Source organism: Montipora capricornis, chromosome 11 (assembly GCF_036669925.1).
Source record: "Montipora capricornis isolate CH-2021 chromosome 11, ASM3666992v2, whole genome shotgun sequence".
In the NCBI taxonomy this organism is placed as follows: domain Eukaryota; kingdom Metazoa; phylum Cnidaria; class Anthozoa; order Scleractinia; family Acroporidae; genus Montipora; species Montipora capricornis.
In genome coordinates this window covers 38,335,875-38,350,803 of record NC_090893.1, presented here as the reverse complement: position 1 = coordinate 38,350,803, position 14,929 = coordinate 38,335,875, and the positions used below count along the sequence as shown (strand labels likewise).

The 14,929-nt window shown below is 39.3% G+C and overlaps 1 protein-coding gene across 6 annotated transcripts in view; it reads right to left on the bottom strand.

Annotated features, from left to right (window-relative positions):
* LOC138024923 (cell adhesion molecule DSCAML1-like) overlaps positions 1–14,929 on the bottom strand; it is a 147,073-nt gene that overhangs the window by 43,897 nt on the left and 88,247 nt on the right. For all 6 annotated transcript variants that reach the window (XM_068872123.1, XM_068872122.1, XM_068872121.1 and 3 more), the window contains 6 exons: positions 13,016–13,163; positions 11,765–12,091; positions 11,031–11,333; positions 2,620–2,922; positions 2,004–2,309; positions 838–955 (listed from right to left, as the gene is read on the bottom strand). In XM_068872123.1, coding sequence (XP_068728224.1) covers positions 838–955; positions 2,004–2,309; positions 2,620–2,922; positions 11,031–11,333; positions 11,765–12,091; positions 13,016–13,163 — 1,505 coding nt within the window. The remainder of the gene's footprint in view (positions 1–837; positions 956–2,003; positions 2,310–2,619; positions 2,923–11,030; positions 11,334–11,764; positions 12,092–13,015; positions 13,164–14,929) is intronic.

Below are 14,929 nucleotides of genomic sequence, written 5' to 3'. Positions count from 1 at the left end.
AAGAGGACTTCAATTAGGAGCCCAAAGTTCCAACAAAATCTCTTGGACTCCAAACCTGTAAAACGATAACTGTATTGAAGCCCTTTCTTTCGCTTCTCAGAAAACCAACGGCAAAAATTTTTGTACAGACGTCCACACTTCATGCGTTCTTTTACACAATTAAGGAACGTAACTATAGGGCAGGAAGTTGGCAAATCTGATAAAACTACTGCAGCCTTCAATTGATTAGAATTTGTGTACTGCATGGCGACAGTCAAGCAATTGGTAAACCACTGTTGCCAACCATTGTTAATGCTGTGCAATGGATCAAGCTTTATCAAGTTAACAAATTTTCCAAGGGGTGGTATAAACTCCTGCCTGGAAAGGTAATGTAAAGTAAATGTAAGGAAAATTAAGATAGGATAAGGCAACAAGTAGGCCGCAGACAGATAACTGTAAAATGGACATCAATTGTTAAAATTGCAGAAAGACCTCATTAGTTTAGTGATTCACTCGCTCACTCACTCACTCAGACAATCCAGATGACATTTTGCATTACGGGCTAGACCGTGAGCACAAAAACTACAGAAAACAACACTAAAACATAAATGTAGCTAAAGAGATAGAGTAAGCTCCGTATGTTTTAGTTGCCTAATTAGACTGGGATTTTCCCAGCGGATATGAGCGGCGTCTTTGAGCAAGAACTAGAAACGATTAGGTGCCGTATCTTGTAAACTCATAGTTGTCCATTTTTTACGAATAAAAGGTTTTCTTTTTCATTATTATCATTTTTATTTTATCCTAGTTTTAAAAAAGAAGTATTGTATTATCTTATCAGTTAAAAGAAAAAAAGCTTACCACTTTGCAGTACGCTTCTTCCTTCTCTTTTTATGGCAAGAAAAACCAACAAGAAGTAGAAAGCCCAGAAAAGATACACCGCCCATGGAAAAACCAAGAATACTCGCCATGGAAAAACCTGGTCCAAAAATGGCACAAGTTATTATTGGTACAAGAAAGAATCAAATTTTCAATGCCATAGTTTTCATGAAATTCTAAGCACATTAAGATTAACGTCAGATAGCGTTACATGTAAAGTAGTTGAGTAACTGTGTATTTAAAACGAAGGAACAATTACGCTCATGAACAGGTATATCTGCAGATTACTTCACATGCAACAACGATAAAAATGTGCAACATGAAACATTATCACTGATTATACATCAGTGCAACGTTTTTTTTTATGAACGTTTTCCCCAGTCTCTGGATATTATTGGCCTTTTATGCCCCTGATAAACACGGAGACACTACAGTTCAGATTTCAATGTGACATAAATGATATAAAAGAAACAGCAGCACAGTTTAACTTTTGTATTATCGCTGGTGATCCTTCCTCTCAGCAGTGCGATTTATTCAGGAATCCCACTTTGTTTGCACTAAATTCACCTTTTCCCCAGCCAATGACAAAGAAACATTAAAACAAAACAACCAATCAGATTTCAAGGCTTGTTTAAAGTAATCAATGAAATTTCAAGAAAATGTGATACAAAGAAAGCCAATGTGTAGTAAAGTTCATGTTTAATTTTTTTTTGATCGGACTTGAATTTCCTTCAATGGAACGTATTTTTCCGTTGTCATGCATGACTGAGCTTTTCACAAATGGTGTCGAAAATTTTTGTTTTGCATAGAAAATGATACGTAAAAGCGTTTCTGGTTTCGCTTTTTTATAAACCGGCAACTGGATTAATAAACTATTCGTACTGACTGAAATCCTGTATTTGAGCGATTTCCAAATGGATGTAATAAAAGTGGTAATTGAACTTCGTGTCATGTGCAATTTTGGACTGAAATAATATTTGTGATTTCACAAGTCTAATTTCAGACCAAATTACACTCCACTCACTCAATTACCATTGTAAATTACTACCAGTATACTATTGTAAGAAAGAGAAAAACACGGAAGAAAAAAAAGTTAACTCTAGGTTATTACCCTGTGTTGATCTTTCGAACAATTATTTAACTCTTACCAGCTTCCTTTGTTTTTGCATGAACAAAACTCTTTGGTCCATCACCAGCAGAAGTGTAGGCCAACACCTGCAATTCATATTCTGTAGATTCTTGCAACCCAGTAATAGTCTTTGTGTAAACTGAAGGTTTGGAAACATCGATAAGTTGAACATCTGGTTTGTCACCTGTCTCTTTCCTCTTAATAAACAACTTAAATCCTCTGATTATTCCATTTCTGGAGTCTGCGGGTGGTAGCTGCCAAAATGCTGTGACACTTGAAGAAGTGCTCGCATTCACTATAAATCCACTGGGAGGTTTTGATGGAGCTGGAACATAGCAAAATAATTTAAGAGATAAAAGATAGACTGAGATAAATCAACACTATAAATAATGCATCTGTGCAATTATGTGTTGAGGATGAATGGCTTTAACAGCATCAAGCAGCAAAAGCATCTTAATCAGGTGGTAAATCATCCAATCAACCACTTGCCAGTCAATCGATTGACCACGGATAAGCACTACATTGCTAATCAAATTAAGTTTAATTTTGCTGTACAAAAGAGGACAAGATTTGTGGTACGCAATGGTGAAGAAAGAACGCTCAAAAACTCATGAATTAATGATAATACCACTTACCATCTTCCATTGTTTTAACCAACTGAACAGAACTATTTGGTCCATCGCCAACCGAGGTGTAGGCCAACAATTGAAATTCATATTCTGTAAATTTCATCAACTCGCTGACAGTTTCTGCTCTAATGGAAGCATTGAAAATGTTAAGAAGTTTAGGTTGGTTGTCAGGGCGTTTCTGTCTATAAAACAATTTGAATCCTGTGATGATTCCATTTCTGGAGTCTGCAGGTGGAAGCTGCCAAGATGCTGTGATACTTGTAGAATTGCTTGCTTTCACCATAAATCCACTGGGAGCTTTTGAGGGAACTTAAAATTAAAGAAGAAAAAAACAATAAGTGAGCCCTGTTCATTAAGTCGCATTACTTGTGTTTCAGGGATAAGAAAATTTGAAGAAAATTCGAGAAGGTTCTGTCATAATCAAGTCACATAAAACATTTTAATAAGAACTTATTCTAGTCTATGCTGGGCTTCAGCGGATGAGAGCAATAGTACATCCGGGCAATGTAAGACAAGGTGTGTGAATCGTGTAGGTGTTCCTTGCTGTATTAAAAGAATTGTTTAGACCTTTGTGGCTCGCCTAAGTGGCTCTGATATCCTACAAATTGCCGACGAGGATGGCGAATTCAGTAAAAAGAGCGCAGCCTCCTTTGGATTTGACAGGGTCGCCGTCTCAGGTCATCGAACGTTGGCTCGCGACAGTGGAAACGATCATACCAGTATTACATCGATGGCAAGGGAATTACGAACGCTGCCCGCAAAAAAGCTCAATATTGCTTCATTTAGCAGGTATGGAAGTTCAAGATATTTACGAAGATCTTCAAGATCCTGGACCGATTAACACAGAGACCGATAACGCCTTCTCAGTGTGTCTTCGAAAACTGGATGCTCATTTTCGAACCGACGACAATGTCACGTATGAGCGCCATGCTTTTCGTCAACTAGCACCAATGCAGGGGCAAAAAGATGACAAATTCATGGTCCATTTACGCAAAAAAGCTTGTCACTGCAATTTTGGTGAATCTTTGAACGAAAATCTACGCGATTAACTGATTGAAAAGTTGGTAGATGTTGAATTGAAAAAGAAATTGCTGGAGCTTAATAATATTACTCTGGAGGCTGCATTAGATAAAGTTCGAAAATGGAAAGCCTGGCGTGAGCAAGGACAGCAAATGATTACTCCGAATCAAGAGCCCGGAACAAGCACTAATGTGGTTGGAAAACCTAGGGAAATGGATCCAAAGGGAACATGTTTTAATGGTGGCCAAGTGGTGATAAGCATGGTCATTATGCTAGTTGTTGCAAAGGAGGGAAAAGCTACAAGCCTGGAAAACAAAGCACCAGCCAAAAATCTGGAGGAAGCCAGGGGCGTCCAGGTAAAGGAAGACAGGCCAATTTTGTTAAAGGTCGTTTGAGAACTCAGGTGAGAATGATGCATTTGCTTTCACTATAGAGGAACAGACATGTTCTTTGTCATTTATTGCTGAGCCAGTGATATCTGTAAGCATTGGTGGCGTCAGCAGAAACATGTTGATTTATTCAGGTTCAGCAACTAATCTAGTTAACTTAAGTACTGTACAAGAACTTAAACACCAAAGATAGAGTTACAACCATGAACAAAAAAGTTGTATGCTTATGGAGGCCGAGAACGTAAAGTTGAAAGCCAGTTTCAGATAGAAGTTTCCATAATCAAGAAAAAGATTGTCGCAAATTTCATTGTGGTCAAAAATGGGCGTTGTTTGTTGGGTTATTCAGCCGCCACAGATCTAGGAATTCTCCTTGTAGGCCAAGCAGAAACTGTCAATACACGGAACTGTAACACTGTTGACGGCTCGTTTGTGGTTCAACTCAAAGCAAAATACCCCATTGTATTTCAAGGGATTGGGAAACTGAAGAACTACTAGTTAAAGCTACATATTGATCCTAGTGTAACTCCAGTGGTTCAGAAGGTGTGACAAGTGCCTTTTTCATTGAAAGACAAGGTAACTGCCAAAGTTAGTAAACTCCTTGAACAGAACATCATTGAGAGGGGTTCAGGGTCCCACAGCATGGGTCAGCCCTATCGTTGTTGCACCAAAGGCATCAGGTGACATATGACTATGTGTCGGTATGGGAAGGGCTAACGAGGCCATTATCAGTGAGAGATTGCCCATACCAATGGTAGATGAATTACTCGAGAGCCTTAACGGAAATGCTGTGTTCTCCAAATTGGATTTGAGGTGGGATTTTCACAAAATTGAACTGGATGCCGACTCAAGGGATATCAGCGCTCTTGCCACCAATAATGGCATCTTCCGGTACAAACTAAGCTTTGGTGTCAATGTTGCACCCAAAAAGTGCCAACTCATTAGCACGCAGTCAATGGCAGGTATGCAAGGGGTAGATAACATAGCAGATGATCTTATTCTTCATGGCCAATACATGGAGGAGCATGATAAGAATTTAAATTGTGTTTTAAAGCGACTTAGTGAAAAACAATTGACTGTGAACGCTGACAAGTGCACATTCTGAATGACGAGAGTAGTTTTTATGGGTTTTGTGCTTAGCAAGCATGGAATCCGGCCGACGGGAGAAAAAGTGACAGCTGTTGTTGAAGTAAGTCAACCGCAAATCCCTTCAGAAGTTCGGAGCTTCTTGGGGCTCGTGGGATTCAGTGCCAGGTTTATTCCAGATTTTGCGACAACAGCTGATGCCCTTAGGAGACTTGCACGGAAAGGAGAGCCATTCGTCTGGGGAGAGGACCAGGAGATTTCATTTCAGAAATTGAAGGGTCAAGTTGCCAGTGCTCCAATTCTTGCATACTTTGACAAGAACGCATTTACCCGTGTTATTGCTCATGCTAGTCCCGTGGGACTTGGGGCAGTACTAATCTTGTGCAAGGGAAGGGTGGAGAGAGTCGTGCCATCTGCTATGCCAGTCGAAGTTTGAGTCATGTGGAGCGTCGTTACAGTCAAACGGAGAAGGAAGCACTAGCCTTGGTGCGGGCCTGTGAACGCCTCCACCTCTACCTGTATTGGCTACCCCAGTTTGAACTTGTGACCGACCATGAAGCCCTGAAGTCAAATATTCAAGCAAGTCAAGACCCTCAGCTAGGATAGAGCGATGGGTTCTGCGTCTTCAACCCTATAACTGTCGAGTTTGTTATGTGCCTTCAAGAAAGAATATAGCAGATGCTCTTTCCCGATTGACAAAGATATCTGCCTCAGATCAGACCATGCAAGATGATAGATACTTGCATTTGGTAGCTCTGCATGCTGTTCCTACAGCTTTGAGACTGAGCTTTGAACGGATCTTGGCACAGGATCCAGAGTTACAATCCGTCAGAAATTGTCTCATCAAAGGCAAATGGGACAGTGCTCCTAAGTCATACTTGCCTGTGCGCAATGACTTGACCTTTATTGGCCATGTGATTCTTAGAAGAACAGGAATTGTTGTCCCCCAAAAGTCTTCGCAAGAGAGTTGTTAGCCTGGGGAATGAAGGGCACCAGGGAATTGTTAAGATGAAGCAAAGACTTAGCACGAAGGCCTCATGGCCCGGAATGGACCGTGACGCAGAGAGATGTGTGGAGTGTTACTGCTACCAGCTAGTTACCATGAATGTCCCACCACCGCAGTGAAGCCAACAGTGCTTCCCAAACAAGCGTGGGAAGAAGTGGCCATGGATCTACTAAGTCCATCACCATCTGGTGAACATCTGTTAGTACTTGTTGATTATTATAGCCAGTGAATAGAAGTTGATGTCCTCTGAACAACCACCAGCAAAGCCATCATTCATTGCTTGGATGCCCACTTCGTACTGACATTGGCTCAAATCTGGTATCCAAGGAAGTAGAAGAATATTTCGAGGAAATGGGAGTTGGGCACCGGTAGACGACACCTCTTTGGCTGAGGGCTAATGGCGAAGTGGAAAGGCAAAACAGATCATTGTTGAAGTCTGTCAGAGCAGCTCACGACGAATGAAAACCCTGGAGGGATGAGCTAAACAAGTTCTTGTTGGATTACCGTTCAACACCACATTCAACCACAGGAAAGAGTCCTGTGGAATTGTTTTGAAGAGAAAGACTTCCACTAAAATGCCTGAGCTTGTTGATGTGGAGGAAGAGGACATCGAAGCAAGTGATCAGGCAGTCCGTGATCGGGACACTCAAAGGAAACAGTCTAACAAAGACTATGTTGATGGGAAGTTTCGGGCAAGGGATCGAGAGATAAAGGAAGGAGATAAGGTTCTACTTGAGAAGAAGAAAGGAAATAAACTGTCACCTTCATATGAGAAGGAACCCTATGAAGTAATTTCTCGTTACAGAGACCAGGTGGTAGTACAGTCACCACAGGGGGTTCAGTACAAGCGAAATCTTCAGCACCTCAAACCATTTCTAACACCAGGCCGAGAAGACCGGGAAAGTACATTAAAGGCTGCAGAACCCCGAAACGAAACCAAAGCAACTGAGTTGCCGCCTGTGGAGGAGGATCCTGTACAAATGGCAGAATCAACACCAGAAGTTGGTCCTTCTGTTGCTTCTCCAGCTGATAAACCTTTGAGGAGATCAGGAAGAATTTTTAGCCGCCCAAAACGGCCAAATGATTATGTTTTATACTAAACTGGGACAACTTTAGATTATCGAACCTGTCGTTGGGTTGCGAGAGTGACATTCAAGCAATTACTGAACTGCAAGAGTCTTGTATTAATATTACCAGACTGACATTAAGTTTTCTTCAGTATAGGTATGGAAGCAAGAGTTCTCAGACATGTTTTAAGAAGCGTTTGCATAGTTAACTTTTTTATATTGGACGGTAGGCATTAAGGTAAAGAGAGAAAAAGATGTACTGTATTAGGTCAGCGGATGAGAGCGATAGTACATCCGGGGAACGTAAGACAAGGTGTGTGAATCGTGTTGGTATTCCTTGCTGTATTAAAAGAGTTGTTTAGACCTTTGTGGCTCGCCTCAGGGGCTCTGATATCCTAGACATATTGTGCGTAAACATGCGTTGATTATGCGGATATTACACCAGATTATGCAGAAATTTAAACAATTTATAAAACCAATAATTAGGCCCGTCCAATGTATTTGCATGCCTATGGTAAGTCACGACTCGAAATTGCAACCAATACAGTTGCATTTGCGACTGAATGTTTTCCCTGGGCCATTCAAAATAATTTATCTGGAAGAGCCGCAGTTCTGCCAGCTTTCACCGTTAAATTAAAGGCATTTAGACGTAAATATTTCTAAAATAAATAAAGTGATAAATAATTATTTCGTTTTAATATTGGTATGAATTTCGTTTCAATTTGGAGATATGGAACAAAATTGTAATGTGGTTGGACCGCGATCCATTCCCTCGATCATTCACCACTTTGGGTGGTTTTTTACTCATATATATTGCCGGCTCCTATTTTCCCCGTGATATTCAATAGGCCATTTCCGAGTTCATGTCTACCTCCTCTTCAAAGCGAGTCTAAGTGCGAAGGTTTTGTGATGGTAATCAGTTCTACTTTACATATGAATGAAAGCTAATTTTCATAAGAAAAACTTCATACTTAGACTCGCTTTAAAGAGGAGGCAGACATGAACTCGGAAATGGCCTATTTGCAACTATAACTTGCAACTAAATTTTCATATCTTGTCGCAAAATTGCGACTGGATTTTTCTTTAATTTCGAGCCCAGGGTATGTTATGAAATTATAATTTACAACACGGTTTAACTAGTGTCCAGGCTCATTGCCGAAAAACGTGTGGAAACTGCTTACGACCTCTCAGCTTGGAACCCAATTGGCGTTTTTTCTTCGATGTTCAGGAAAATAAGCGTTTCAAAAATAATAGTCACCCTCTTTGGCGTTTAGTTTGTGAGGGTGGTAGGCAGCTGTTTTATCACTAATATCAGGCATTTCTTCTGTTTTATGCGGAAAATATCGTAATTATGCGGAGGATGCGGATTTTAGTGAATTATGCGGATCCATATCGCCACATCCTGTCAGATGACATGTAGTCGTTGTTCAGCATTACTAAAAATAGATTCTATGTTGTGTTATACAGCAATAGTTTAGACTTGGAAACTTTTAGGAAAATACACACAGCCTTAATTAGGTCAGACTGTCATCTTGTTTGTGTTTGTTGGAAATCTGGTCCCATGTGAATTGGAAAGTGATGGATGAAAGAACGTCTCTTGAGACTGAGAGAAGTAGCTGTTGTAAAACAAAGGTTATACTTCTTAGCCAGCTTTAAGTGTTTTTTTGAAAGTGTCCTTGTTTTTCAGTGTCAAGAAAAGAGCTTTGCTAGAGGGCAGATAAGGTATTGTTGTAACCCTTCACACTCTTGGTAGTAACAAATTGTGTTTTTTCACGCTCCTTAATGAACTTGTCGTTCTGTCGATAATATAGGTTAAGTTGATATTCAAAAAAAAAAAAAAAAAGAAAGAACACCCTAACCCTGGCAGTTGTGATCTGCTGGGACTTATTGAATGTTAATGAGCAAAGTTTGGGCGCTTCAAAAGCAATAAGCCGAAACCTCGGTTACAGGTTACAGAGTCACCTGACAACAGGTTGTCACATATAAGCTCCCAAAATCTACGAGGTTTTTAAATATCTCCTCTCTTTAGTCACTTGACTTGCTACCAGCAGGGCGTGCTTTTTCATAGCTTATATACATGGACTGAACAATGTTTTCACACTTCATGTTAATCTGACCGTGACCATGCACAATATCTTGTCCTCGGTTCATATTTGAGTTTTGAATAAATGAACCAACATTTCGGATTGGTTGTCTTTTAGAAGAAGGGAAGGGTTTGTGCACGGTCTGAGGACCAAAACAGAAAACAAGAAAAAAAAAATGAAACAAGTAGAGTTTCATAACCATCTTCAGTTGATATATTAACTACAACGGTGATTCTAAGGAAAGGGAAAAGAGATTGACTGGAGTCATTGTTTAACAGTGGGCAATGATGTGTACATACTAAAACACAAAAAGCCCCATCAGCCACAATGATGCATAAAGTAGGCAGCACTTAAACAGAACTTGCACGCAAAGAAATGTTGGGAAAAAAAGAAAAATTAACATTCGTGGTAAAATGCTTAAATACAAATTTTCATGTTTTTTCCGCTCTTTCGTCGTTTTCTCCAAGCCTACAAGTGTAGATGCTTCTTTTGCACCTGTTTAAGGTGACTCAACTCGACACGATCTCAACTCCAAAAAATGACTATCGTTAATTCCTAATTTGCTTTGAATTTCCTATTATCGTCAATTTAGGACACTGTGCCCCAGGACTTGTGGTAGCCGTGGATTGGATTTGAAGCCGGAGTTTCAACTCTATAAGTCCTGCTAAGTCCTGCCTCGTTCTGCTTCACCACTGAAGATCAAGACTCCGCGTTTTCAATAAAAGGATTTCTTAAAGTGTCCTATAGAATTGTTGATATCATTGCTGAGTAATTAGGCCTAAGCTAGATTAATTAGGCATAAGCTTTGATTTTCAAATGTTTAGCTTGGTAACTGACCATTTGCAGTGTTTAATATTGTTTGTTGCCGAGTGACAATACAGTTTCAGTAAATAGTGTTTAAAATATAGTCCCTAGACAGCTAGAGGTGTGGTGGTCAGGTGGTTAGGTGACAGGTTAAATTAATCAACATTCCCCGGGTCATGTCCTACGTCCATACACTTGGGTTATCTTTTAAAAAAATATATGACCATTTTCCATAATCCATATCAAGTTTTCAGTCATCTAAATTAACGATAAATGTAATAGTAAATGCAGAGCAGAATTGATTAGGAATTAACGATTATCGTTAATTCAGAGGTAGAGAATGAATTGCTCAACTAACTGGGATGATCTTTCCAGAAAATCATCACGGACGAGATACTTGCAAGTTACCAGCTCCCAGTTGGCTTGATAACTCAGTTGGTAGAGCAAGTGCAGTGCAATCGCATGGCCATGGGTTCGAATCCAGTTCACTGCGCATTGATTTTTCTCAGGCTTCTACTTACAAGTGACCAGCTCCCAGTTGTCTTGATAACTCAGTTTGTAGAGCAAGTGCAGTGCAACTGCAGGGTCATGGGTTCGAATCCCATTCAAGCCTGGATATTTTAGGCTTCCTTTCCATTGCTCAACTAACCGTAATGATCTTTCCAAATTTCATTTTATTCTATTGTGCAGCTCAAATACGTATAGGTTCATGCTTTCCATAAAATGGTTTCCTTTTGTAGCCAAAAGTTTAGGAGAAAAGTGATGACTGGAACAATTCCAGTGGTATATACACGTACATGAAATGGGTGCAATGTAATGTAATAAAACGGTACAATCTGCAGCCTTAAAACAAAGATTTTCGTTTTTTACCTATACATTGCAACACTTAAAATGAAATGGGTGAAAGGCCGAACTTCAAGGGATCCTTGTCATTTCAAAAGTCAATTTAAACATTACAACTTACTGTCTTCCTTTGTTTTTGAAAATTGAACAGAACTGTTCCTTCCATCACCAGCAGACGTAAAGGCCAACACATGAAATTCATATTCTGTAAATTTAGCCAATCCAGTGACTGGTATGATGTGCATGGAGGCGTTGGAAACAAAAATGGTTTCTGGTCTGTTATCGGAGCCTTTCTTCCGGAAGAATATTTTAAATCCTCTAATGATTCCATGTGTGGAGTCGGGGGAAGGAGGCTTCCAGGACGCTATTATAACTGTAGATGTGTTTGCAGTCACTGTAAAATTGCTAGGAGCTTTTGATGGGACTGAAATATTTCAAATGCAACAAAGACAAGAAATCAGAATGAACGTTTCCCATGAAATGAGATAAAAGAAAAGCGATTCAACCATTCTAAATTGAATAGTAACTTTCTTTTTTCCTTTCTTCCCCAAAAAGAGATCAATTTGATGAAGGAAGTGACATTATAAATGAAGAAAGATGGCTTATCGGAAACAAAAACATCATGGCAATGCATTCCACATTTGCAAATATCTCAATTTCTTTCAACTGCATTTGACTACTTTCTCCCACAACATATGGAATAATTGGAGATAGAAGTCTATAAGTATAAGAAAGGGTCAGCTGTGTCCACAAACATCAGAAATTGTGATTTCATTGCTGTAATTCACCATACCGGTACATGTAATTGTCCCTAATAGACTAAAGTAAGCCTCATTAAAAGCTACACACCCTTACCATCTTCCAATGTCCTTGCAATCTTTAAGGGACTCTTTGGTCCATTCCCAACCGAACTAAAGACACACACTTCAAATTCATATTCTGTGAATTTCTCAAGCCCTGTGACTTCCGAGGAGTAAACCAATAGACCATTCTCAGTTCGAACGTTCTTGGCATCATTGATAGTTTGTATTTCTGATACGTTGGAGCCTTCCTTTTGGTATAGAAGTTTAAAGGATATCAACTTTTTTTCGTTGTAGTACCTTTTTGAAAGTTTCCAAGAGGCAGCGACACTAGTCGACGATTGTGCAGTCAAGTTGACAAGAATAGGAGCTTCAACAGGAACTGGTATGAAGAAAAAGGAACTGCTGAGTACAGAAGAATGCCGCGCAAGTCCAGAAACACCATTGCTTAATTCAAATGTGCTAGAAAATCGTTCTTTATACGTAACTTTTCAACCCATGCAGTCTACCTCTAAATTGACGATTATCTACAATTCCAAAGTTTCCCTAAATCGACTATCATCGTCAATTTAGGACCCTTAGCGTTTGATAGGGCTTATGGGAAATGAATATTTATCTTTAAAATCTGAACCCCAATGCCTAAACTCGCTGGAGTCGAACCTGGGAATGTTCGATGAATAACCCTTTCACCAAACCACTAGAGTACCGCAGCGCTATAGCCAGAAAATTATTTTTTTAATTACGTCAATACATTTTTTCTTCCGAATGTCGCAGTAAATGTGTATTATCACCTGCTAAGAAACAAGTTTAAACAGGAGAAAATGTGGATTACCAAACCTTAAGAAAAAGCTAACCATTTTAAATCAAGTACTAGACTTAACCACTATTCAGCAATGATTTTTATATATACTACTTCGTGTTGATAAATAATTGGTGCAATTGTAAGCCAGTCGATCTTTAGTTCTTACGTGGATAAAAACAGTTCCTTCGTAGTAGGTGCTCCAGGTTCATATCCCGTCCAGGGATGCAACTTCTTTTCATCTGCTACCACAAGACCTGGAACAGAGTAATCTAGATTGACGATAACAGTCAATCCAGAGAAAATTTGGAATCGTTGATAACCGTCATTTCAGAGGTAGAGAATATGTTGAACTTTTACAATACTAACAGAAGGCTGTCAAGTAGTATTCCTGAACGTATACGCATAAAGAAAAAGTTAAAATGGGGTTAATTTTTTCTTTTCTAATTTTGTCTTTTTAAATAATTGCATGCAGATGGATCTGCAAAACTAGAGATCACGAGTTACCTAGAGATTTAAGTGCTCCATAGAGCTCAACTCTCAATGCCTTATGACCAAAAAAGTCAGTCGGCTGAAAGCGGACGAAGCTCGCTATGATAACCTCCTCAAGATTATGCTTGACAGTGTCATTTCGCCCAGTGTTTCCATGGAAGACCTGCAAAAGAAATTAGAATTTATGCTGACAATTATGGACGGTGACGATGATACAGATGGTGACAGTAGCCTGAATATAAGCTAAAGACAGCAGCCTCTGTTTGGTAAGAAAAATTCACGGTGGTAATGTTTACTTCGAAAAGTTTAATGTCAACTGTCCAGTATCAGAAACCGCGGCCTTTTTAAGGACGGTGCTCACTACTTCAAAGGTATTTCTTCCCGGTTTACGAATGTGCGGGAATAGCAAATCTTACAAGTTTTATTAAAATCCAAAAAGAAAATTGGGAGTAGCCACGCATTTTTCAAAGTTAATTAATCAACAATATTGTAAAAAGCTGTAAAATACAAAGCAATGTATAGCATTCTTTTCCAAATTGAAGCTCCGGACAATGGATGGTTATCCTCAATTTTCTTTTTGCATACCAAGAGCACTTGCTGAGTTCTGCTTTCTCCGCATAGTTTTAAACCACGCAAACATATCCCTGTATTAGGAAGCACCACCCATGGGAAACCCGAGTATTTCGAAATGTGCAAAACATATGGGCAATAACAATAATTGTAGGCTCCATCCTTAAGTTGACTCTAAAATCATGCCATCCACATTTGTGTTACCTCCCCCTCCCTCAACAAAACAATGAAAGAAAAACCTGAGGAGGCCCCTTAGAAAAATAAATAGGTAAAAGAAATAAGACCGATGCTGATTAAGTTCCACAGAAACCAACTTAAAGAGAATCCACTCAGCCACCAGCAGATCTTCCTCCAAGATCAACTCCAAACAGAAAGCTACACGTACCAGCTGATGAACAAAGCCGTGAAATATTGGACTTTGTAGTGTCAAAGCCAAACTAAATAAACTTACAACTCTCACGAATGTATTTTCAAAACGTCAAAATATAACGTACGATAGATGCATTGTATTGCGGTGTTCTTTTACTAACTCCAAATGCGCAGAAGCTCGCAGACTCACGCATTGCAATGGAGACTAAAATGGCAAAAGCCTTCAGAGTCATTTTTATGCTTCATGTTGAAAAACATCTGTTTGAAAGAACGCCCCCACTAACCTGACGACTGGAAATGTTTCACTGACGACATGTTTTCGATGTGGACCACAAGGGAAAACGAAAAAAACCATTTTGATAAATTCACGAACAATTTTCCTTGAACAATCAAATTTTATTCGCGAATAAAGAAGCTACGTAGACTGGTCAAAACAAAGAATGAGTTAGACTGAGTAAATTATACTGAGAAATACCAGAAAGAAGGTTAATATCAAAATTATAAAAAAATACGACATCCAAGAAAATGGCGACAACATAAGAGAAACTCGAAAAGTAATAAGCAGTACGTTAGGTCGTAAGACAGTAATGATTAACGAGATTTCCAGTGGGGGTCGATCATATACTGATAAAAAAAGACATAGGGGCTAAAATGAATCTACATTTCGGTATGCTCAGGGAGAAATTGGACAAGAACATTCCATATACAGGTGCCCCATGCGAGAAAAAATCGTAAGTAAGAGGGCATCTACAGGCCTCGAAAACGAGTTATATGACAGTCGGTTCCAGCCAAAACATTTCTGGCGTTTTGAAGCAACAAAAATAATAAAGATATGTTTAAAATAGCATTTCAGCAGTTGTTTGACAATTTTAATGTGAATTTCCGTAAAAGGAAGGCTTTCTTACTTCTATTCCATGTATTCTTATTCCAGAATACAGTCACTTAAACGCACCCTTAGTATATGCGATAAACCTATTGAAAGGAAAGCTA